The 24,802-nt window shown below is 38.2% G+C and overlaps 4 protein-coding genes and 1 non-coding gene across 6 annotated transcripts; 1 reads left to right on the forward strand and 4 right to left on the reverse strand.

The window, feature by feature from the left end:
* Positions 1-1,763: 1,763 nt before the first annotated feature.
* On the forward strand, positions 1,764-7,603 carry LOC118052772 (cytokinin dehydrogenase 5). The gene is made up of 5 exons (XM_035063817.2): positions 1,764-2,878; positions 3,194-3,321; positions 3,622-3,897; positions 5,451-5,716; positions 6,741-7,603. Exons 1-5 carry the CDS (start codon positions 2,284-2,286, stop codon positions 7,084-7,086), a joined length of 1,611 nt encoding a protein of 536 aa, XP_034919708.1. The 5' UTR covers positions 1,764-2,283; the 3' UTR covers positions 7,087-7,603.
* A 2,376-nt stretch (positions 7,604-9,979) lies between these two features.
* On the reverse strand, positions 9,980-10,051 carry TRNAE-UUC (transfer RNA glutamic acid (anticodon UUC)). The gene has a single exon. It is a non-coding gene; the product is annotated as a tRNA-Glu (tRNA).
* Positions 10,052-11,908: 1,857 nt separating this feature from the next.
* Positions 11,909-14,052, reverse strand: LOC118052774 (probable ubiquitin-conjugating enzyme E2 18). The gene is made up of 6 exons (XM_035063821.2): positions 13,856-14,052; positions 13,625-13,728; positions 13,435-13,537; positions 13,232-13,295; positions 12,345-12,433; positions 11,909-12,239 (listed from the first exon to the last, which is right to left on the reverse strand). Exons 1-6 carry the CDS (start codon positions 13,883-13,885, stop codon positions 12,144-12,146), a joined length of 486 nt encoding a protein of 161 aa, XP_034919712.1. The 5' UTR covers positions 13,886-14,052; the 3' UTR covers positions 11,909-12,143.
* A 153-nt stretch (positions 14,053-14,205) lies between these two features.
* On the reverse strand, positions 14,206-17,774 carry LOC118052773 (BEL1-like homeodomain protein 11). 2 transcript variants are annotated; one of them, XM_035063820.2, is made up of 5 exons: positions 15,782-17,774; positions 15,295-15,674; positions 15,157-15,217; positions 14,963-15,066; positions 14,206-14,457 (listed from the first exon to the last, which is right to left on the reverse strand). In XM_035063820.2, exons 1-4 carry the CDS (start codon positions 16,580-16,582, stop codon positions 14,971-14,973), a joined length of 1,338 nt encoding a protein of 445 aa, XP_034919711.1. In that variant the 5' UTR covers positions 16,583-17,774; the 3' UTR covers positions 14,206-14,457; positions 14,963-14,970. The 2 variants fall into 2 exon arrangements, with proteins under 2 accessions (XP_034919711.1, XP_034919709.1); XM_035063818.2 differs by lacking the exon at positions 14,206-14,457 and having other exon boundaries at positions 14,962-15,066.
* Positions 17,775-19,687: 1,913 nt separating this feature from the next.
* LOC118052775 (BEL1-like homeodomain protein 7) lies at positions 19,688-24,381 on the reverse strand. Its single transcript, XM_073407291.1, has 5 exons — positions 23,880-24,381; positions 22,018-23,151; positions 21,092-21,461; positions 20,938-20,998; positions 19,688-20,746 (listed from the first exon to the last, which is right to left on the reverse strand). The coding sequence occupies exons 2-5, from the start codon at positions 23,009-23,011 to the stop codon at positions 20,066-20,068; spliced, it is 2,106 nt and encodes a 701-aa protein (XP_073263392.1). The 5' UTR covers positions 23,012-23,151; positions 23,880-24,381; the 3' UTR covers positions 19,688-20,065.
* Between the last annotated feature and the right edge of the window lie 421 nt (positions 24,382-24,802).

Genomic DNA, 24,802 nt, shown 5'->3' on the forward strand with positions numbered 1-24,802 from the left:
TATATATATATATATATATATATTTAAGTTGATAATTAGTTTATTTTATTAAATAATCAATGTTTTTTAGTTGTTATTTATTGTGAATTAACATAATTATGTGATGGGAGAGTTAGTGTTGATTTAAGTTAAAATATGAATTATGCTAATAATAATACTAGTTCTGAAATAAATAAATTTGATTAATAATCTTTTTGTGATAGGGTCTGACCGTATGTTATTGAGCCTGATTTTTTGAGATCAGTCAGTCGTATCGTATACATTCTGACCATGTATTGATTGCAACATTGGTTAAGCGATAAAGTTGCGAGACATATACCTTCTATTTATGTGTTGGTGAGATAACACATATACTCCAATACGTGGCCATGTTGACCTGTTTTCTGATAGATGAAACCCTCATTTTAGGCTGTGAAATCTCACTCATGTCCACGAGTTTTACTGGGATGAGTTGGATGCACAACTATCGTATCAAATATGTATTGCAAACGTATTGATTTTTCTTCTTATTTAAATGTTAATTATTTAGTTTCAATTTATTATCTAATATAAGTTTTTTACATGTCTTGATAGATTATATGGATGTTATATATAGATAACTTGATACTTTTAACCTTGCGCGCGTGCCGTGAGAGATATGACATTTGGTTAGCACGGGTCATGTTGTACTGCTTCAACAATGTTGAGAAGTATTGTCCAAATCAGAGAAGACGATAATTTAAAGTATCTAAACATATATCAAATTATATTGATACCGAAAACAAACTTGCATAATATCAGTCACCAAGATAAACATAATGAAAATTGGTTAGTAATTCATCAACGCTACAAGTTCCAATTATAAATAAACTATAATTTGCCTTGATCAACAATCTGTTGACAACTGTTAGTAGCTGAGAATATCTTGGATTGATCTTCTAAATCTTTGTGATGTGGAAGGACAATGTGTAATCCTTGATTACTGGAAGTCTTCAAAGTTTGTTGTGATTCATGTCCAGTTGTAACATTATCTTGTACCATCAGCCTGTCACAAACGAACTGCCTGCCCTCTAGTCTCTTTTGTCATTCAGTTTTTTTATCTACTATTTGCCGATAGAGTCACAACAAGAAACTTCCTTATCTCTTAATTTTGGAGGATTAGATACCTTATCTCTCCAAGAATCCTCATATTCCTTGCTGACCAGTCATGGACTCCTACCGGAGAAACATCCACTTGATGGATTGGGACCGTCTTTTCTTGTAATATTTTTTACTATTATAATATCTCCATAAATGGCAAAACTAGGGCCTATGCTAACCAGCCTTGCAATTTGGCTCGCGTGTAGTAATGAAATATATATATATATTTTTTTGGGAGTTCAACATTGACCGCCCGACACCCAATTCAATGCTCACGACTGGTTTTAAAATACATGCCTTTGTTTACGATAATTGTTTATAATAAAGCAATTGTATCTTTCATGGAAAAAAGTACTCTTTCACTAAAATTTCTTGCTTGGTACTGTGTCAATTGATCGTTTCCATTTAAACTAATTGCACAATTCGTCCAGCCTCTGCAACCACGTGAACCCTCCCTTGCAGCCGTCCCTGCATAGATCTTCCGTATCCATATCTGGGCCCTCTATTCAAAAACCTGGCCCCCACATCCAGCCTCACTCTCTTCCTCCACACGTGTCACCTCACCTCTCGCACGTGAACATCCACGTGTCCCTTCCAACTTTCTCCACCCCATTTTTGTCCTATAAATTGAGAACCTGTATCTTATATCCTAGACACAACACACAAACGACCCAAAGACACGTTAGTCAGACTCAGTCTCTCTCTCTCTCCCTCTCTCTCTCTCTCTCTCTGCTAACCCAACACACAAAAGAAATTAATTTATTTCCTATTGCTGCAAAAATATTTTGTCGTTGATTTTTTTTTCTTGATTTCCTCGTTTAATTCACTTGTGTTATTTTCTGTGCAACGTGCAAAAAGAGTATAGAGAAGATTAGCAGGGAATCTGGATTTTCATGTTTTGCGTGGAAAATCTTTAAAGCGCTATCTATCTTACGTTAGCCCCACGATAGCCTCCACCACCACAAACACTGTCACCAGATTTATTTCTTTACCTTTACCTCTTACCCTTATAAAAACCCACCACCACCTCCATTACCACCACCACTTCCGCCGCTTATAACTTCTTCTATAAGCCACCACTTTCTTGATTTTTTTCTTTATAAAGGATTCTTTGCTCCTGCATACGTTCAAGACGACCAAAGCAAGAAAACAAGAGAACTTAAAATGACTACTAAGCTTCTTTTAACATTTGCTATCTGTCGTCTAATTGTGACGGTAGGTTTGACCGTTGACCCATCGGAACTACTCCTTATTGGGGCTGACGGTCAGCTTAGCGTCGACCAGTTTGATGTCGAAACGGCGTCGCTTGACTTCGGCTTGCTTACCCGAGCCGAGCCGATGGCAGTCTTGCACCCCTGTTCCGCCGATGACATCGCCCGGCTTGTTCGAGCGGCTTACGTATCGTCTCATGGATTCACTGTCTCGGCTAGGGGACATGGGCATTCCATAAACGGCCAGGCGCAGACAAGTAACGGGGTGGTGATTGAAATGAGTGGGGGCTCGAGAGGGAGTCGGCTTGGATTGAGGCAGCTGGATAAGCCACAAGTATCAATAAAGGAGAAGCACGTAGACGTGTGGGGAGGGGAGCTGTGGATAGATGTGTTAAGGAGTACATTAGAGCATGGGCTAGCACCGAAATCATGGACAGATTATCTGTATCTTTCAGTAGGCGGTACCTTATCAAATGGTGGAATCAGCGGGCAAGCTTTTAATCATGGACCTCAAATTAGCAATGTCTATGAGCTTGACGTTGTTACAGGTTGGTCATATAATAATATTCATGACATTTCTTGCATGGCTGGTTTTTCTCTATTTCTTGTTTTTTTTTAATAGTAAATCATTTTCATCACAATTTAGTTCTGGCCTTCTGGGTTTTCTGTTCTTTTCATTAACAATTATATGTGTATTTTTTGACACTGGGTGACACATGACTGTTTTTTGGTCATTTGAAAGTGTTTATAATTTTGTGTGTATCGAATTGCCTTTTTCTATCCTTTTCCTGCTTTAATTGTATATAATGGGAGATGGATTTGTTTTATATTGATGTAATTAATATTCAGCTACTGGATGTCAGGCAAAGGTGAGCTCTCGACATGCTCAGGAGAAAAAAATTCAGAGCTGTTCCATGCTGTTCTTGGTGGTCTAGGACAGTTTGGAATCATCACAAGGGCTAGAATTGCACTTGAACCAGCTCCTCAACGGGTATGTCTCTCTCTCTCTCCCCCCCCCTCCTCCCTCCCTCCCTCACTTGTTGGTAACAGATTTTGGTTCATTCCACGGTGGGGCTCGTAACTTGGCATAAATTTCCTAGTATTAGTTAATGATAAAACGAAAAGCGCATCATTATTCATGACCCATGAGTTAAGGTTGGGTCCATGCAAGCTTTTGAACCCATTCGATCAAACGGCTGTTCTAAAGCTGGCAAAGTTGTTGACGTCTTGCTTTTGCCGCTAACTTGTTCTTTTCTTTCTTTTTCATGTTCTGTTTGTTTTATTATTGTAGGTGAGGTGGATTAGAGTACTCTACTCCAACTTCTCCACTTTCACCGGGGACCAAGAGTACCTCATTTCCTTGCATGGAAACCCTTACAGCCAGAAATTCGATTATGTTGAAGGATTTGTCATTGTTGATGAAGGGCTTATTAACAATTGGAGGTCCTCTTTCTTTTCCCCTCGTAATCCTGTTAAGATTAGCTCCATCGCGGCTAATGGGGGTGTGCTGTACTGCCTAGAGATCACCAAGAATTACGATGATGCCACTGCCGATACCATCGATCAGGTAAAACCCCTTTAATTCGTCCACAGAAAGTGGATGTATTGTTTTTGATCTTAACCATGGTAAACTGTCTAAAGTGGTTATAAAACTATGGCTTTTTTCGTAAAAATACTAATGAGAACTTAATAATAATCCGGTCGTCCAGCTGCCTGCCTACCTCGTCTCAAGTGGCCCTATGACTGAATTATTTAAGTGCATAGCATAATTAAGAGAATGAAAATGTGAATAATAATGTAGTATTACAATATTTATAATGTTTTTCTCCAAAGATGGTAACAACCCTATCTATGTTACGAATAATTAATAAATCTGCCGAGTGCAGTCGACAAATACCTTGCGATCGAGCTGTTTTAGAGCAATTAGCCGAAAACCATGCATTTTATTGGATTTTTCCCTTCGTCCCTCATGAAGGATGCGTTTTTATTTTCTGGTGCTAACCATATATGCTGTTAAGACTTCCTAGAACAGCTAAAAATTGATTTAGAAAACTACCTAAAGCTTTAAGACCGGAATTGAGGTTGTCGCGGGGTATGGCTTGGATGATGAATTAGAGGGTTAATCTAATTTAACCTCTTTTTATTTTTATTTTTTTGAAGCATCAAGACAATGATGCTTTGATTTTATTTTTTTATATAAAAATTTTAATATAAAAAAAGGGTTTTTGATGGGGTTTTAACCTGTTGTCGGTTTTTTCACCGAGTCCATAACATAATTAATAAACCAGGTTACAAGTAAATTCATCAGACTGTCCAGGTTCTTAACATTGAAACTACCAATGTCTGTACTCATTCAAATTTGTTTCGAAATGCACGCTAATCCAATTAATTTATTTAATTTTACAATAAGTTAGAACCTTCTACTATCATCGCTGTTATTCTTTTGTATTATTGTACGTACCCACACATTCTCTCTACTTTTAACAATGTGCTGCCCTCAAGGTTTCCCCACGATTCCTAGATTATATGATTGTGATTAGTTGGCAAATATTTTTATACGTACTAGCTAATATAAAAATACTACAAGACACGTACAAGAAAACATGGGAGATCTAGTGTAATCTATAGTCCCTTTCGATAGCAAGACCCAACACTACTCTTCAATCTTCTTATAACATTAAATTTTGTTTGCTTTTGTATCTTAAAATGTATTTTTAAAAAAATTAATTTTTTTTTATTTTAAATTAATATTTTTTGGTGTTTTATATTATTTTAATGCGTTGATTTTAAAAATAATTTTTTAAAAATAAAAAATTATTTTAATACATTTATAAATAAAATATACTTTAAAAAATAACAACAACAACTAGAATATCATGCCTCAATAAATTTATAAGCCGGTTGCCCACCAAATTATTCTCTTCTAATCAATCTCTCCTTTCCACTTTCCAGAGTTTATTAAGTATTAATTAATTGGATTCAAACTTACCCGACAAAAGCAACTATGTCTAGCAGCAGCAGCAGCTTTTATTTTTGTGTAATTTGATTATATTTCTCTAGTGTACTTATAATGGCACCAACAAATTACAATTAATTGGTGGTTGGTTCCACTGTGTGCAGGAAGTGGAGGCTTTGATGAAACGATTGAATTTTATACCGTCATCAGTCTTCACAACAGATTTGCCCTATATTGATTTCTTGGATCGTGTCCACAAGGCCGAGTTAAGGCTAAGAGCCAAGGGACTTTGGGAGGTGCCGCACCCTTGGCTCAACCTTTTTGTTCCCAAATCAAGGATGGCTGACCTCGACAGAGGTGTCTTTAAGGGCATTTTAGGGAATAACAAGACAAGTGGACCCATTCTAATTTACCCTATGAACAAAAGCAAGTAAGTAATTCTTACTTTATAGTAAAAAGCATGATACATCCATCTCATCTTTATCCTTTCCACTCGAGACTGCATGCATGCAACATGGAGATATTAATGTATAGCTAGCTCTCATCAAGTGTCCTCATGTTGTTGTCATCCAACCGTACACGTAATTAAGCACTGGCACGTATAGTTTATGTATTTTATACGCTTCGAACACATGTATACGTACGTTTAAATTTTGTGGACAAGCAGGCATGCCTGGAACCCTCTTGCCTGCCAATAATACAAGAACAAAACAAGTTATAATTATGGTAGCAAGAGTTAAGCTAGAGATTACCTCTTCACGTAGGGGGGTAGCTAGCTATCAACCTTCAATAATACAAGGCATTACTGCAATAATACTTTCTTTTTCCAATAATAAGTTGTTAGTTAATTATAAAACGAGTTCTTACTTGAGGACTTGAAAGAGATGATATATATGATAATGAAAAGACGAAGAGGAGGGATAGATGCAGGGGAAAAAATCAGGTAGACCCATGCGTATGGTGGTCCTCTGAATCATATGGATACACGTGGCCCACATGCAAAAGAGCCAGCACAACAGATGAAATGTTTTGTATTAAATGGCCAGCTGGGATTGACAAACACTTTTCTCTTTTGTTGACTAGAAACCAACAAATTGACGGTAGTGATCTCCAAATGACAGATTCTCCTGTCAGGCGATCTACTTCATGGGTCCTCCATTAGAAGATGGTATCATGTCCACCTCCGAAACTCCTACCATGCCCTTTGATGAACAAATAGAACTAAAACATGATTGATCGACATCAATATTTGCACCAAGATAAAGTTTAAATATACTGTCCAATTGAGTTCCGAAAAGGCCCCACTGGTTTCTTCAAATCCATCGAATCCCTGCGTTGTGAACTCTCTCGGTCGAGAAAGATCCACCTTTGATGTCCTGTCTTAATTATTTCTTGTTTGCTAAATGCGAATGATCTTTCTTAACGTTAGTGTTGGTGTTCTTGACCTTGTGTAGGTGGGACCAAAGGAGCTCAGTTGTGACCCCAGATGAGGATGTGTTTTATCTAGTGGCATTGTTAAGATCAGCGTTGGATAATGGTGAAGAGACTCAGTCCTTGGAGTACCTGACAAATCAGAACCATAAGATCCTCAGATTCTGCGATGATGCAGGGATCAAGGTGAAACAGTATTTACCTCACTATACTACACAAGAGGAATGGATGGACCACTTTGGAGATAAGTGGGACCAGTTTTCTCGAAGGAAAATGGAATTTGATCCCCGGCATATTTTAGCAACTGGCCAGCGTATATTCAATCCCTCCTTTCCTCCTCCTCCTCCTAGGACGGTGTCCCCATGGTGATCATGACACACGATAGTCTACTTGTGCTACACAACATAGTATACTAACCTCTAGATGTTAATAATCCTGTACATATAGCCTTGTTTAATCAGTGACGCTGGATTAATAGCATTCAGCAGTATCAGTGGTCTGGATTTAATTTATTTTAGTATATAGCTAGAAAAGAAAAGGAATATTGTGGGTTTTCGAAGATGGGTTTTCGAAGAGGGTTTTTCTTACAGTGGTGGTGGTCGTGAGAGTAATTTGTCATTCCAGGCAATGAGAATCTGTGGGTGGACACATGCCATGCTAGGTAGCGGCTCCCAGTGATGTCGATCCCCTTCTCTGGAGCTTGTGCTTACAGGCTCACAGCTGGTTCCAGATCCGTGATCCAGCCCACTTCACTGTGACCCTATTGACCCAGTGATATCTTCTTTTAGTTCTTGACAACTTTGTAATGGATAAAGGTCCCGTCATCGTTTTGTTATCCATATAAATCTGTGAAAGGAACAGGAATGCTCTCCACGGCTTTGCTTTCTCCTCATCTTCTATTCGTTTTATTGAAGTTTATGACTCGATTATTGTTGCACAACAAACGAGTGAGGATAGAAACAAATTATTGCTGTACCATGCACCGATCAACTCTAATCAAGAGTGAAAGGAGGAAGAGAGTATATTTCTTCGGTGATTGAAAATTGAAAAAAAAAATTAATTTTTTTCAATCCAGCACTCCATAGACTGATGGGCTATGATCCCACGAGATCAGATCCATTCAACTTGGTGATCAATCGGTCAAGTTTTATAGAATCAAGTGTCTAAAAAAAACATGCTGGTAGTGAACCCATAAAAGGCATACCATCTCCCACCAAAACGAAGCCTAGTAAACAATGAAAGCGATTCCATGATGCAAGACAGGCTAGAAGGTGGACAAAAAACCCGATATATGTAAGAAATCTCGGTCAAAAGTTGGCCAATATGGAGGGAGCGCCTTCATGTTTAAGTTCTCGGTCACCGCTTCCTCATTCCTCTCGGCTAAAAAGGACTTGCCCCGGAACCTTAATAGCATGCCGGCAGTAACTTCTCGGTGGTTCACCTTGCCCGCTCTCAACTTCTTAGAGGAAAAAACATTTTCTTCGATTTGGTTCAATAATTGTACACTTGCTGACTTCTGGAAGCAAGGGGAGAATGCAGAAGTGGATTAGAACTGGCATCCCTACTCAAAAAGCGAATAAAGCGATGACAAAATTCCTTCAATGCAAGTTACATGAACTAAATTAATCATCATCAGCTTCAAGTTGCTTTTCAAATTTCTTCAATGCCAGCGAATATATTGTTTTCTGTCTTCACAGTCGTTCCTTCAGCCACCGATTCGACTGCCCCCATGCACACCGGAGCGAATCATAACCACAGTTGGAGAACAGAGCAAGAGCATATGATAGGAGAGATTAGTAGCCACACACGATGCATTGCTCCCTCCCTCGCACAAAAACGGGACCCAAAAATAGTCAGAGGTCAGAATATCAACAAGTCCCACCATCCCCATAAAGTGAACTCATAGCAGGGTTTAATTTCAATCACTTGGACCACTGCATTGAAAAGGGTTGGAACTAATATAAAGAGAGTCTAGCACACAGAAATTTGCTTAATCTGAATTATACACATCTAACTGGAATAGCCTACAACATAAAACCAATACATTTTTTAGTGTTGCCCTAGAACTAGTAAGAGCTTGCATATCCTCAAGAACTTGAGAAAGAACTGTACAGTACAGCAAAGATGTGTAAAATCAACAGTGCTATACAATGAGGATATGCCATATATACCTCGACACACCAAAAATTAAGCGATGAAATTTCTTTGAGAAACTGAGAAAACTTGTGTGGAAGAACATAGAATATTTGTGTTCTTGCTTCATTTGCAGAGGCCATCAGCCTCTCTTTCCTGGATGGACCATGCCTAGGAAGAAATCCAACTAGCACAATACTTCGTATAATCAGTTTCCGACGATCTTATTGCTGCTAGCAAAACATCAGAAATATATCAACACACAATATCAGAATAAAAAATTACTTCAAAATTACCGAATATTTTCATCCATGCACAGCTTTGCCAACAACCATATTCCAAACAAGCATCCATTAAACCCCACGTAAGCAACCAAACATGCGCAACGGATTCTTTCAACCTAAGAGATGAAACTTTGTTTAAAAAACTTACAAAATGCTTACCAATTACCAATGCCAGGTGTCCCTGCGTCTCTGATCAGAACCACAACCTCGCCCTGTTTCAACCTCCTTAACACCTTCTGTTCTCTATGAGACTCATTAAATTTATGACAACTCAGCTGCAAATCTAAACCACACAATTAACAACAAAACAAATCTCCAAAACGGCAAGGTAGGAAGCCAAAAACTCACCAGAGGAGTACGGATATTATAATGGTAAAGTAATTTCCAAGAATGCCTTGTATCTTCAGATAGGATTACATCAGCAGAGTTTAATACCCGAAGAGCCCTGCCTTAATCCTAAAAAAAACACAATAATATTTTTGAAATTTATAACAAGTTTCAAATCCCGGAATAAGAGTTTAAATAGCTTGCCCGAATTAACCATAGGCTAAATAAAAAACGAAAATATAAACAAAAATCCAAAATTAATATTGAAATAAAAGGAGAAAGACACCTAGACAGATAGGCTAAATTTACGTTAATCATAAACGAATGATTATTAATTTTGAATTATATTAAATTAATGTGTTGAAACTTCATTAATATCATAATCAATAACTAATGAGTATTAGTTTTTGGGTCACACTCTAACTAGGTGGTATTAACAAAAGAATTTTCTTGCTAGATTTACCATAAATTAATCATAATTAACGGTATAAATAATTACCCTGCCAGCTAGTGAAAAATTCCGTTGCCGGGAATCGAACCCGGGTCTCCTGGGTGAAAGCCAGATATCCTAACCGCTGGACGACAACGGATGCTTTTGTTAGTTGTACCAGATAAATAATAAATATACAATAATCCATCAAAATTTCCACTCACTCGTAACACCTTGCTTGCAAATATATTAACCTCGTATTTTCAAACCAAAGCCAATCAAAGACGACTCATTCAAACATCTAGAACAAAATTTCTTGCACAATACTTTAACCAATCAATACCTGATCAACCCATATTCACAGATAAAAGGCTATTGTTCATCAAATCACCATTATGATTTGCATGTGCAAAATTAATGATTCGAAGTGGCCAGAAGTAGGATTAACTAGAGAAATAAGAAATAACGAGCCTTGCACATATGGTGGCAGAATGGCAGTCATAGAAGCAAGGTCCACCACAGTGAAGAGGGCAATCCAACCTCATGCCTCTACACCTTCCTCTGCCCATTCATTTCGCAAACTCTCCAAGCCTGTTGTCCTCATTGCTGAAGACTCCCCTCCTATGCATTGGGGGTTGTTCATGCTTCTCCGTGCTCTTCCCTTCGCTTTCCCACCACAACAAGCCCATTTATACCAGCCGCCACCACCAACTCTGCCTCCCCATCCGGCCATCCCCATCCACCACTGCTACGTCCTCCTCCTCCGCCCCCCTTCTGCATCAAAAACTTATCTCCACCGCCGCCACCTCCTCCTCCATAGTATCCACCATATCTATTCTTGCTGTCGTTGACCACAACTTCAGGATGAGAAGTCTTGTTACGAGTTCCTAGCAGCTCGGTAGGATCTAAAGCATTAGTGACATTGACCTGGGTATGAGCAGCGCTGTTCTTGCACCTCTTAATTCAAGAGCTACCATTGCTAGAAACAAAAGAATCCAGAAACTTATCATTTGTGTCTCCATCATTCTAGCAAGCAAAGTTCCGAGGTTAGAATGTCGTAATCTCATGCCACTTCTTAATTATAATAGGTTTATATAACCATTTGGCAACTTGATTGTGGCCGCAACTTGATCCAATAACTAAACCTCAACAAATCAAACTCCCTCTGAAAGAGAGAAGAGGATGTCTAGGGGCACAAACCTTGTCCCCACTTGCAATTTGGAAGGAAGAAGCAATAATGCAGGCTTCCTCAAAACTGTACGCTATGTACACTATGCCTAAGCATGAACTTATCTGCAATTCATCTTTGAAAGCGATATCACATTCTTGTCATCTCATTTCGAATTCAAGAAAATAGAGTATCACAATAAAATTAATTTTTCGGAACATATAGGGAAAATAATTCATTGAAGCATTTATAGATATTAAAAATATAAAAATTATTATTAGAATTAGGGGCAACCGCAGTGACTATTATTTAGTGGTGCTTGATTAGTGCCTTTCTTTTACAAGTGACGAGCCTTGTCAAAGGCATAAAAACTTGAAGCATAAGAAGATCGAAAGGTGACGCTTTGAGAACCTTTAAACATTGACAACAAGCCTTCTTTTTCAGGCAACAGGCGAGGAGAAACCTTTGCTGATAAATGTGAAGTCTCTTGCCCAAGCACTGGTAAGCCTACCTTGTACAATGATTTGAACCACAAAGCTAACCCCTTTCGCCTAGGCCATTCAGAGACAGCAGGCTCAGCAACTTTCCTTTACTTCCACATGTATAAAAGGCTTAAAATCATCATGACACACAGAACCGTTCAAGCTAAAAATTCCATGTTCATTCAACTGAAAGTGTTCATGCCATTCTGCGATATGAAATTTTTAACTTGACAATACATACCACAGAATCTCCAATAGTTTCTGCTGGAAGATATACATCGGACGCCATTAGAATATATGCAGGTTCTGTTGGAAATCTAATGACCTTAGCTGTACGTGGTTTTTAGTTCCTAATAAGACAGTGATAGTAGGAGAATCCATATAATTTGTTCTCCTTGATTAGTATAGATTGTCTGCGATCCCATAAGGGAGGCACCAAATACAAAGTAAAAATATCAGGTACGTGATTCACGGCCAAGGAAAAAGGAAAACTGCCAGGGCCTTGGGGGCTCAAAGCCGTGCCAGGCCCCATTCCACACTATCCACAAGAAATAGGACGGGTAGCCTTGTTGTTATACACAAACAACAAATACAAAATAGAATTAAACCTTGTCATCATGGAACCACCATCTTGTCTCCTTGGGAGATCGTCCACTCCTACAGTTCTTCACATAACGATCATTATCAGCAGGACATTGCTGCGAACCATCACAGTGTATATGAGCATTGCTATATACTAGTCTTGACAGAAAAGGTAGAGTGAACAAAAAATGCTTTTAACTCTCAACAAAATTGAACCTAACCTTCACGGTTGCGCTGGATAACATAGACAGAATGCTGATACAGATAGAACTAACAGTCATAGCTGGGGACCATGAATCATACAGTATATCTGCAAGAACCAAGAACAAACGACAAGAATATTACAATTTATCTGTTCCAGGCACAGCAGACTATGTACTTGGTTCAAGAAGGAAGCAAATGAAAAGTCAAATAACATTATTTTCATTGTCTTCCGAGAAGGAAAAGCGTAATGAATCTTTGGGCAGTAATGCACAAACCCCTACCCCTCCTTCACACGGATAAATAATATTTGCAACCAGGAAAAATCCAAGTATGGTCCACTTGGTTAATAAGATAATGCTAATGATAACATTGAATTGATAGATTTTTTGAGATGGAAAGCAATACAACAGAGAAGAAAACAAATTGAAAGTTTGCTTTCTATATTTCACATTTGTTTTTAGCTTCTACTGCCCAACATAACATTTAATTAACAGAGTAACTAATACATGGACGGAGTAAATTTTGTTTCCAGGTACCACAACCGACCTTCCATAAGTTGATGATAGTACGAGCTACCATCGCACACCATTGTTTCAAACAAAACTCATTTGTCAAAAAAGCAAGACACACGCACTGCCCCGTCCTTCTCACCTAAGACAACCACCATCGCTTAAAAGTCTCCTTGAGACAGTGCTTTGCCAGCACTTATTCAAAGAATCTTAAAATCGCATCATGGACCTTGCAATCGGAGCAAAAACCTAAGGGAATTTGCGCTAAAAGCTTAGGCAATACCTAAGTCAATAATCATAACACATAGTTACAGGTAAAGAAATGCTTTAATTCAATAAACTAACACGGAGGAGAGAAATGTCAATAAACGTTACTACTACGAGTTAAGTAATACCTAAACAGATATGTCCATTGCTATAGATGTGAGGATGCAGAGGAGCCGGCGGAGCGAAAATTACCTGTGTCATCAATTTAACCGAATAAAATAATTAATCACACTCATTTTCAAATAATTAATTCGTAAAAATTTGCAAAAATCACGACATTAGCAAAAAAATCACAACATTAGAAGAAAAAAAGAAAGAAGAAATCACTGGCCTGAGGTGCTTCCATAGGGTAATGTTCAGGGAAATCGACTTGAAGCTGATAAGTTTCATTGGCATAAAGGGTGCCCGCGGCTCCATTCGCTTCAATCACCCATCTTTTAGAGAAGAAATAATCCCGAATTAACCAAATTTATAATCCCCAATCAAAGCTATATCAATTAAAATCGTGATTGAAACGGTACCGTTTGAGATTATCGGTGACTTTATGCTTGAAACCTGAAGGAGGACTGAGTTGCCATTCTTTAAGCTCTTTTTGCAGTCTGTTGCAAGCGATCTTGCTTAAAGCCTACGCAAGAATGAAGTCAAAAAATTTAAAAATGAACACAAAGTCAAAGATCACAAAAAAATAGAAATTAGGGCATAAAATAAGCATATGCGGAGATTGTCGAGAGGGTACAGGTTGATAGAGAGACCTTGCGTGACGAAGCGGAGCTGCTTGTCATGGTTTCTTTCTTGTTTTCTTTCGCGCACAGAGAGCGAGGGAGAGAGGACCGTCTGTCTGGGCACTTGGGGTGTTGTCGTTTTATAAAAGTTGGGGAAATTCATAAAATCTGCCTTGCACATGGAGTATTATGGGATAATGGTGTATTTGGTCCCCTAGTTCTGAGTTATATGTTATTTTTATCCCAATGTTAATTTTTTTATTTTATATATTTTAACTTAACTATATTTTTTAATCAACTTGCAGACAATTAAGTTTTTTTAAATGGTACTCGTTTTGAATCAGCATAATTTAAAAAATTAAGAAAAAAACACGTATTAATTATTTTTTCATCACCAATCCAACATAATAGATTAATTTCAACGTCGTTCTAAGACAAGGGAAATTCAACTACATTCTGCCACAATATGTGTACAAATTAGAACACCTAACAAGAATTAACAGCAGAAGCAAAAAGATCACAATTAAAGAAAATGAAAAGAACACCGCTAACTACTAATTCAATTCTACTCCAATATAGGCTTTGGTTTCTTGAACAACTCATGGGGGAGTTCTCCTCAACGCCTTCTGGATCTGCAGATAATTGAAAAAGAGAGAGAAATTTTGGAACGTTTTATGCTGGAAACGTTTTATTGGAAAGAAGACAAGCCGACAACAAGATGTGACAATTTTTTTTTGTTTTTACCAATGCCAGTGTTTTATCCGTTTCGGTCTTGAGAGTGATCCCAAATAGTCCAGGTTACATACATGCATTTGCCATCACGTATGATACTGACAAGATTCCTAGGTGTCCTAGTACTGCAGTAATCAATGCCTATCAAGCTGCTTAGCATTCGCTAGCATGGACATGTTGCCCTCACCAAATTTTTTGAACAGTGACAGAAATAAACATCAAAAGTTGAAACAGCTTAGCTGCGTAGGATCTGCTCCCATGGCAATTTGTGCTTTTCCAGAAAATCACAGGTCTAGGCTGTTCTCAGATTTTCAAGGATGAATGATTAAAGAGGATGTTAATTTCCTATTGCATAAAAGATACAACGAAGCACAGCTTGAAGAAGGAATTGACTTAGCTATCAACCTTTTCCTTCAGTCCTCTGAGTGATCTGCAAACTCCTCTTTGTACATTTCTTCTATCATAGGCTTCCATAGCCGTACTCGAGCATTTATAAACCAGTTTGATACCTAAAACAACGATGAATTGCCCGCAACTTTATCGGTGTCAAGCTAAACTATAAAGAAACGTAACATGTTAATGAAAGATCAAAAACTTACTTGATTCTTTGTCAAGCCTGTCTGCGATGCCAGCATTAGTTTTTCATAATCATTTGGATACCTGTGTGTGACAAATGAAGTGGGTAAATCACAGTTTTAGTAAGAGTATGATCACCATCGAGTTTCGCTAGCACTTACGGGTGCAAGAAGTGTTCAAAAAGCCAAGAGCGAAGGATGGTTACAGAAGTCTCTGGCAACCCTCTGATGGGTCTCCATGCTTGCCTTTGGCTTTGCATCATTCCAAGCTGTTGAAGAGATATCCGGTTATGTTTGGTCTCTTTATCAAACAAGCTAAGCTGTGACAATTCTGTGCTGATTTTCGGTAAATCTCGAGAGAATTTTCTTTTTGTCTCGTCGATTTGGGACACTATGGCATCTCTCAAGTTGCAGAAATGCTTGGACATGGCTTGGAGCGCAAGAGCTGTGTAGGATTTGGCCGCTCCTAAACCAGCTATTTCCTCAAATGATGATACCACTTCTTCCATTTGATGGTAGTATTTCTCATATCTTCCCTCAACCTGAAATCAACAAAATATCTCATCAGTTTTCCAGTTCGGACGCGATCAAAGTTAGCCTGCTGACACAGAACATATAAACTTAATACAGTGTGGAGTTTTGGACTTACCTCCTTCAACAATGCTATAAGCTTTGCAATTTTAAGCTGGAGTTCATGTTTCTCGGCTTGAACAAGCCCAATACCCCACAGTTCTACTTTTAATTCAGAAGAAAGTCTTAGAGATCCTCTTTGGCCACAAGGAAATAATTTCCCAACATACTTTGCATTGCTAATTTCAACTGCCTGGCAACTTACATGCACAATTTCTTCTAGCAGGGACTGAGCAGGCTTTAAATACCTTGAATTCCCTATAGCCACCGCAAAAGATTCTGTTCCGTAAGAAGTAGAAGGTCTACTTAATGAGGTTGATGATTGAGGAAATCCACTACCAGTGAGAGAATAGTCGTCGTTTACTTGTTCACCTCCAAGATTATATGCTTCCCTTGCTTCTTCTCTAGGAACCAAGTAACTAGGACTCATGAGATCCGAATTAAAGGATCTCTGCCTGTACTGAAATTGGGGAACAAGCATCTGAGAACCAAGAGACAGTGATAACCTTTGAGCTTGATGATTAGTCTCATTTGCCGCTCCAAGAAGATCCATTAAGTGTCTGGTATGGCTAATCTCAGATTCTTGAACTGCCGGAGGGACTTGGACTAGGTCTATTGACCTAGACATTCTTTCCTCGAGAGACTTTATGCTTGGCAATACACCATGAGACTGAGAAAATGTGTTGCTGCCTCGCAAGTCTGGACCGAAAACGCTGAAATTCTGACTTTGAAATTGGTTTTGACTAGCAATGGAGTCTGAGATAATGAATTGGTGCAGCATGCCAGAAGCTGAATTTGGGGGTGAGTCTTGTGAACCCATAGGTACCAGTAAAGTGCGAAGGCACAAAGGTATTAATTTGCAACTTCAGAGAAGATTCTAAAACATGATTTGTCAATATGGAATAAACGAAGAAAGAATCAGAACTCAAACTACCAGGTTTGATTCCAAAATAATGGCCTGGCAAGCCAAAAAAAAAGGCAATATCAAGCTTGGAAGAAAGCAAAACCTAGGTTTCTCGTGCATTTATAACTGGATAACAAGAAGACAGACATGTTGGTGGATCATTAAGAAGAAGGCCACACAAGTTATGACTTGCAGCTCTGAAGTGGCATTCTGTCCTAACTTGCACTTAAAGCAACTGGAATCAAGAGCCATAAAGAGTTGCTGCATTAATAGGCATGACAAGAGGTCACAACCAAATGAAGTTCACAATCATAACGCGAATCACTACAGGCAAACAAAAAATCCAATAATACCAAACCGAGTTGAGTGCGATTATGGAACAGCAAATTGAAGCCAGACCTGTAAGTAAAACAAATTTCTGAAAGAACTCTTCAGAACATAATTGGAATAGGAGGAGACACGGAGAGAGAGAGAGAGAGAGAGAGAGAGATTTTTCTAAGAGTTCCACTATGTGGAACCCTTGGGGGGGGGGGATACGAAATAAGAACTGGTAAAAGCACAGCACAGGAAAGGGAGAACAGAAGAAACAAGTCAAACCAACATCTTAATTAGTCTTTGCCAACTAGCTCCTACCCTGAAGTCTAAAATGTTCTGTTAACTGTAATAAGCATAAAAAAATTGAATTCCAGAAGTCTAGGGCTATAAATGCACCAATCTGTGAGCGCCTGTATTCTTTTGCTTAGAGCATAACAATTCCCAGAGGAAAGTGAGGACCCTCTCTCTCTCTGTGAAAAATGAGCAGGTCTAAATGTAAGCACCTGAAAGCTATAATGCTAAGAGACAACCCTCGAAGAGAAGCTACTTGGGTGAGTAAAGATGCAGAAGCTGATGGCAGGAGATGGCCCCCCCACCCCTAACTTCGTGTACAAACCCAAAAGCAAATGCATCAATCCTTCAGCTTTAATGCTTGCACTTACATTTCTTTGGGAGACTCAAAAGTACTGTCAGCTAAAAATAGTGTAATTATCTCTCTCTAGCATGTCACAAGGAAGAGAGTTCTTTGATATGTAACAATTGTTCTGTTCACTGGACTGTTGTCATCTGTAAAAGAGAAAAAGTTGGCAATCTTTTGCACACTCCCAGTTTTAAGATTGTCTGTTTCTGAGACTGTGACCATATAGGAATATCTAGCTTTTTCCTGTTAGGTGCTACAATCATAGAGATGTTGAAAGGACACTGAATCTGAATATCACAATCTTTCAAGAGCAAGTAAGAAATAAAAATTACATCTGTGTTCTCTCTATCCAAAAACTTGTGCTATCTTTAGGCTTTAAATTTGCATAAATGCACGCTACTTTCTATTGAAATTATAGTTTTAATTAGAGATAATGGGAAGGTGAGATTCGATTCTATATCATATCATAAAATTACCTCAACTTTTCTATAATTTATATTATTCTCTAATATAGATTTCTATGTGCTGATAAGACTGGTTCTCGGTGTATTCTTTGGGATAGTCCTTTGGATGCTTTATTAATGATTGCTATCTTTGTTCCTTTGGCCTCCTCCAGTTGTCGCTCTCTGGTTTCCTAACATTGTTGTTTACCTTGGAACTGAAAGGCCCACACTCGTAAGATTAAAGTGTCTGCATTATCTGAATTATTCCAGCAAATTTAAAAGTATAAATTCTGTCAGCTTTACAGCACTTGAGCAGGCCATTGCCACACGCAGGAATTAATAAACCCAATCTTTGAAGTGCCCAGTTTTAAAATTTAACTGATTAGTTGGTGGCGATAATGGCCTGAAAAAATAGATCAGATGAAGGGTGGTGAGCCCAGAAATCTAAATAACGAGAAACAGAAACTTGGGCGTAGAAAGTGAGCGTATCCACAGTAAAGAGACGTGGTTCATGATTTAATGGAGCGATAGGTATTGCTATATGGTTCTTCGAATAATGGCACTCTCAAGCTCTTTGAGGAAAGCGATATGCTAAAAACACATGGTATGGCAATGAGGTTCATGCATCTATCAGAATTAAAAAAGGAAGCATGTAAGATAGTGACCAGCAGACAAAAAGATACAGGGTAAAGGACGTGGGAAGGAAGCGGTGTCTATAAATTAACCAACAACATGTTCATTAAAAAAAAATTAAACGACTGAAAAAGTGAAGTAATTTTTAGACTTGTCCTTTACCCTGTGATTTTAGACAGTTAAGTATAAATCTACTGTAATAAGACACGATGATCTACAATAAACAGATTATATTTAGGAGATATATTTATAAATTAGTGGGAAAGGTTGAAGCCCAAGAAAAAATCTGGACATGCTAGATTAAAATAGTGATTTAAAAAAATTATAATTTTTAATTTGATTATTGAAAAACATTTAAATTTTTATAAATGTTTTCGAAGCCTTTTTTTTTAATTCTAAAAATCTCTGGGTTTGATAATTTTTATGATTTTTATTGTTATTTTCAGATTTTATATATTTTTTTATAATTTATAATTTTTTTTTTTATTATTTGAGGTAGGATTTCTAGTATATTTAAAACTTTATAAATCTTCTAAAAATAGAACTTTGAAAATTATTATTTTAGAAAAAATAAAACATGTGAATTTAAAATTCACATCTGCACCGCTTTCACTCATTAAAATTTTTGTCTTCGTTCGTTATTTTTACTTTCCGTCTGCATCAAAAAGACTAGAGGAATAAGACGACAGAATCCAAGAAACCAGATAGCAGCAAGCATAGATTTGGATTTTGGGACCACAGCCAAGTAAATTAGCTGCCTGAGATCAAGACAAGACGCGAAACGAGAAGGAAAGAGCAGAGAAAGTTCAGTCAATTTTGATGTTGGTGAAATTTGGTTAAGCAAAACTTCAGGTTTGGGGTGAAAGGTTGCTTTGCATGATACCATTCTGCAACAACATAACGAAAAATACGAAAAGAGAGCAAAGTTATCAACAGATGCAGTAAGGATTGATCACATCCATTAAAACATCTCACAGAAACTCGAACTAATTCGCAAATCACATTTATTTCAGAATTAGGAATGAAATGATACATCAGTGTCGTCACAATTAGGGAGAGCTTGTAGAAATTGCTTTAGAGTACAAAAGATCACAAAAATCTTATTGTATATGCACAGATATATCTACAATCCCTGTAATCTGTACGTATATTACAAGCAGGCACCATGCCCTTATGTTACATCTATGTCTGTGGCTGTAAGGGTGTTGGTTTTCTTCTATTCAAACCAAGAGAAGAGCACGGGGCTTGAATGAATAGCAAACCAGTATCACTGAGCTTGTTTTCTTCTGCTTTATGTAATCCAAAACTCCATCAATCCTTCTCTTGGCAGGATTGATGAAACTCCCTCGTAAAGCTAGAAGGATTCTCTTAAACCACAAAATCATGTAACCGATGGGAACTGGCAATCCTGTCTTGTTGCTTTCCTGTATCCATACAGTGATAATCCACCTCAGTATGCCCCACCGAGGAAGCTGATATGGTGTTGCCTCTCATATGGGCCCCATCAAACGTGGGAAATGAATCACTGTCGTTACTTTGCAATCCCAATGCAAGAGACATCTGGCTGCCTACTGCAAATCCATTCAAGTGTGATACATCATATGTAGCAGCAGCAGACATGAGATTTCCATCACCATTTTGGCCACACGGAATATTACAGAAGTTATGGTCATCATCTATATTCAACCTTCGGTCCCGTGGAAATTTCATAATATCAGATTCTGCCACGTTGGGTCCCTGAGAACCATTCTCAAGGACTGTTTTCGCCATAGGTTCTTTCATTTCTAATTCAAGAATATGACTAGATTTTATGTCATGGGCCTGCCCTGGCTGGGAAATATCAGCAGCTGTAGATGTCACACTCTCATACAACTCTCGTAGCCTAATCTCAGATGTCAAGTGATTGCCTGATTTATCTCCATGGGCTCTGGTTGTTTCGTCCAAAGAAGATTTGGAGTTGGTCTCTGAATCACCAAATTCTTCTTTGTACATGTCCTCGACCATGGGCTTCCAAAGACGCACCCGCGCATTTATAAACCAGTTCGCGACCTGATTTACATAGGAAATTGATCGTGCCATAAGATAAGATAAGAGAAAGAAGGGTTCATATCAGAGTGGGTTAAAGAATGACCACTCTCACAAAGAGACCCTCCACGAAAGTTTCCTAAAATGAAAATGTTTTGAAGCACTTCAAGTTTATATTTACAGAAGTTTAATCTGCTAGTTAACAGGATCTCTACCTGGCTTCTGGTCAAGCCCGCCTGCCTTGCTAACATGATTTTCTCTGAATCACTCGGGTAGCTGGTGAAACAAACAAATTCAGAAAGAATTAATGAGATATCCTTTTTCAAAATGAACAAATATTATTTGGAAAGCAAGTATCCAGTAACATACGGATGAAGGAAATGCTCAAAGAGCCATGCTCGAAGGACTGAAACAGAGCTCTCAGGGAGCCCCCTTTGAGGCCTCCAAGCATGTCGCATCACACCAAGCTGCTGGAGAGCCCTCTGTTGTCTGGCCTGATGATCTACATAACGGAGACGTGGTATACCTCCTTGACCATTTGGTGAATTACCTTGCTCCCCAAGCCTTTTCATGATAACTTCTATTTGGCCACTGATTGCATCGCGCAAACAGCGAAAGTGACGAGAAATTGTTTGGAGGGCGAGTGCTGTATATGATTTAGCTGCCCCATGACCAGCCACCGTGTCAAAATATAACACCACAATTTGCATTTGATGGTAATACTCTTTGTATTTTCTGTCTACCTACAGAGACGTACAAGAAACCTTTCAACAAAGGTCATAAACCTTAGTAAAGTAAAAGTTCATAGAGACAACAGCTCCGTCCATATGATGGCTGAGGATATAGAAAGCCATAAAGCGTAAACACAAATCATTCGCAAAACAAAGGAATCATGGAGGAGCTATTATGAACTTGATGTAATTTATCTTGCAATCCTTCATTTTCCACTCGTATCTCCAGCTGAATCATACCAGCTACCAAACCAGTTACATGAAACACCGTATCTTTTCCTTAGAAACTTCTCTCACATGCTACCATTTCTGATCTAAAATATTTAATGAAGCTCAACAGAAAAAGGATTTCTTCCCTCAAGAGCATGTACGGCTCCAAAACATTTTTAATGAAAATGCGAATTTCGGTTATATATTTTGTCAGTACATCCTTTTAGACTATGTACTAAATACATTTAATCAGAGATCTTTGATAATAAGGCAGGGATTCCATTACAAAATCATGCAAGCATTGGATAAAAATGAATGGAGCATCGAATTAGCACAAGTATGGACGAATTGAACCTACCTCTTCCAGCATGGACAGAAGCTTAGTCTTTTTGTCCAGTAAGTCCTGCCGTTCTACAGGAAATAGCTCAGGAGTGGAGTCAGCAGTCGACTCGGTAGGATCCGGTGGCTTCTCATTTGATGAGGGAAGCATAGAACAGCTACTCGGCCTCCTATCACTCTCCTTGGAGTCATCGGAACATTTGTTGGATTGAGGCTGCTTCAAAGCCTTTTTTACATTAACCACCTCATCGAGCAAGTGTTGCACTGACTTGAGGTGTCTGGAGTTCAAGAGTGTGTTAGCATAACCAGATAATCCATACATATTCATTTCAGCATGCATATCTCTGAGGCCAACCATGTACTGAGGATTGTGTGAAGACTCTGTTTTGATAGAGTTATGGCTGCTTCCGGCAAATCCAGGCAATCCTTCATATTCTCTCAACTCCTTGCTTTGATTGCTTCCATCACCTTCACAGGGTAAAGTCCACTTCTCTGGCACAAGCAGATGTGAACTCAGAGATGAAGGGAAATTTTGGTTTAGATACTGATACTGAAGTGAAGGCATAGAAACTGCAGATTGCACCTGCATGCCAAGCCTCAGTGGTAATCCCTGAGACTGGAAATTCTGCTCACAGTCTGGAATGCCAAGGTGCATCCTTGGTGGAACAGCCTGGGAATCTCCACTAACAGAGCCACCAACCAGGTTACCTGCTGCTGTATTCAACTGCCCACCAACAGATTGTAAATTCATCGTGTCACTTGTAGGTGGAATGAATATTATCTCATTTCTAGCTCCACCGGATGAGAATTCAGCACCCTTTTGAGAAGACAAGGAACCCCCATACAATATGTCAGAGTATGACCCTGCAGCTGGAGTGTGGTTCGTGTAACTTTTCATGCTTCCAAGATCGGAAGGCAGATCAGAATAAGAAGCAAGTTTCTGGTCCCCTGTAAGAAAAGTTTGCAGATTGTTGTTCTGACAGCTTGAAGTTGGATAATAGGTAGCCATCAAATTTTTCTCTGCCTCTCAAACCTCAGATGGAAAGCATCACCCCCAATGTCCTTCCATCAATCGAATGACGCACAAGGGAACAGCAAACTGTCGGTGATTGCCCCACGAAATGTAGATGAGCTAGCAAATTCCAACAGCTAAAGAGAAAAAAGAATTGATAAAGCCATCAAGATATGTTTCAGATTCTCAGACTTTACAACAACTTCAAGAGCTTGATTTTTCAGAATCGCTTTCAAATAATTCAAATAAAATAAACAGAAATTATTCATAGCACACAGTGCACAGCCATGCATCCTTATTCGCTTAGAAAACCATATTTATTATCTCTGCTATCATTACGATTTCGAGGACTGTTTCGAGGTTTATGCAAGATCAAAGTCATGTTCAAAGGTAAAAAATCACATGAAAGTAATATTGCTATCAATATCTTGATATCTTAGAATAGCCCACATCAAGTTAGAACACCAACAAGCAATAACCAAAGTGATTGACACATCCCAATAATCAAACACCCCGGTCCTTGTGACCATCATCTGCATCATCGTGAAAGCAAAAGAACGGTGTAATCACAAGAAAAATCAAAAGTCAATCACGACACGCATAATATAGAGAACCCCAAATTAAACATCATCTTTTTTTTTTTTCTATAAATTACAAAAAGATGCTTAATAATACCAAAATTAAAGAGCAAAACTTTCATGACTGTGCTATCTATTAGCTTCCCTTGATCATCATCACCAGTTACACTCAATTCACAAACACCATCAACTATCCAAAAAACGCCTACCACAGACAAACCCTGCATCAATAATCACCACTAACAACTCAAAAGGCAAAGAAAGTGCAAAAGGGTCCAGCGAAAAACCTGATAGCTCTCAAAATGATGCTCCTTTGGCGGGGAACAGAGAGAGCTCAATAAACACAAGAAACCAATTCCAAGAGAAATTATTCTAAGAAAGAACAAACCTCCTTATGAGTGGTGCAATAACACCAACCCAATTAAATCGCTTGTATTATATATAATAACTGGAATCCAGCAGTTATAGTGTTGTTTTTTAAACATGGACGACAACAACTACTATTAATATTTTATTTCAACAAGAAACTGAAATGTTTAAGAATATATGTCTGTCATATCGTTCTAAGTTTTTCACGTGTAAAACAAATAAAAAAAAAAACATTTATCTAAACAATGTCTGCAAAACAAGCTAGAAAGTTCTTCAACAAGATAATCAATGGTTAAGGTGGTTGTTTGTGTTTCATTGCTTAAGAGAGTTTCAAGCCATAACCACCAGTTGGTAGACCTAAAATCATAGAGTTGTGGAGCTGTGGAGCGTCTTAAACGTTTTATTTTTTATTTTTTATTTTTTATTTTCATATTGATATTTCCTGTTTAGCTTTTTTCTACACCGAGAAATGATAAAAATGAAACCTAACTTAAGAGCAAAGTCTTTTTCTTTATTTGTTTTGTTTCTTAACAGAACCCGTTGACCTCCTGAACCAAACACGGCAACACCTCAAGAATGTCTAAAGTATATTCTCTCTCTCTTTTTTTTTAATTTTAAGAGAGAGAAAATAAAATAAAAAAGGGTAGCTTGTTTGTGTTATCTGTGGTTTGAGTAGCAGGGTGGGTGAAAGTGACAATTTGACAAGCTTACACGTGTCTGCTTTTACACGCCAGTCGCGGCTAACGGCTATTACGAAAATACACGCCAGTGGTGTACCTGTTTTTCTCTCTTTCTTTCTTTTTTCTTCTCTTGGAAATTGGAATATATTTTTTTTTTCTTT

Source organism: Populus alba, chromosome 2, assembly GCF_005239225.2.
Source record: "Populus alba chromosome 2, ASM523922v2, whole genome shotgun sequence".
NCBI classification, from domain to species: Eukaryota; Viridiplantae; Streptophyta; class Magnoliopsida; order Malpighiales; family Salicaceae; genus Populus; species Populus alba.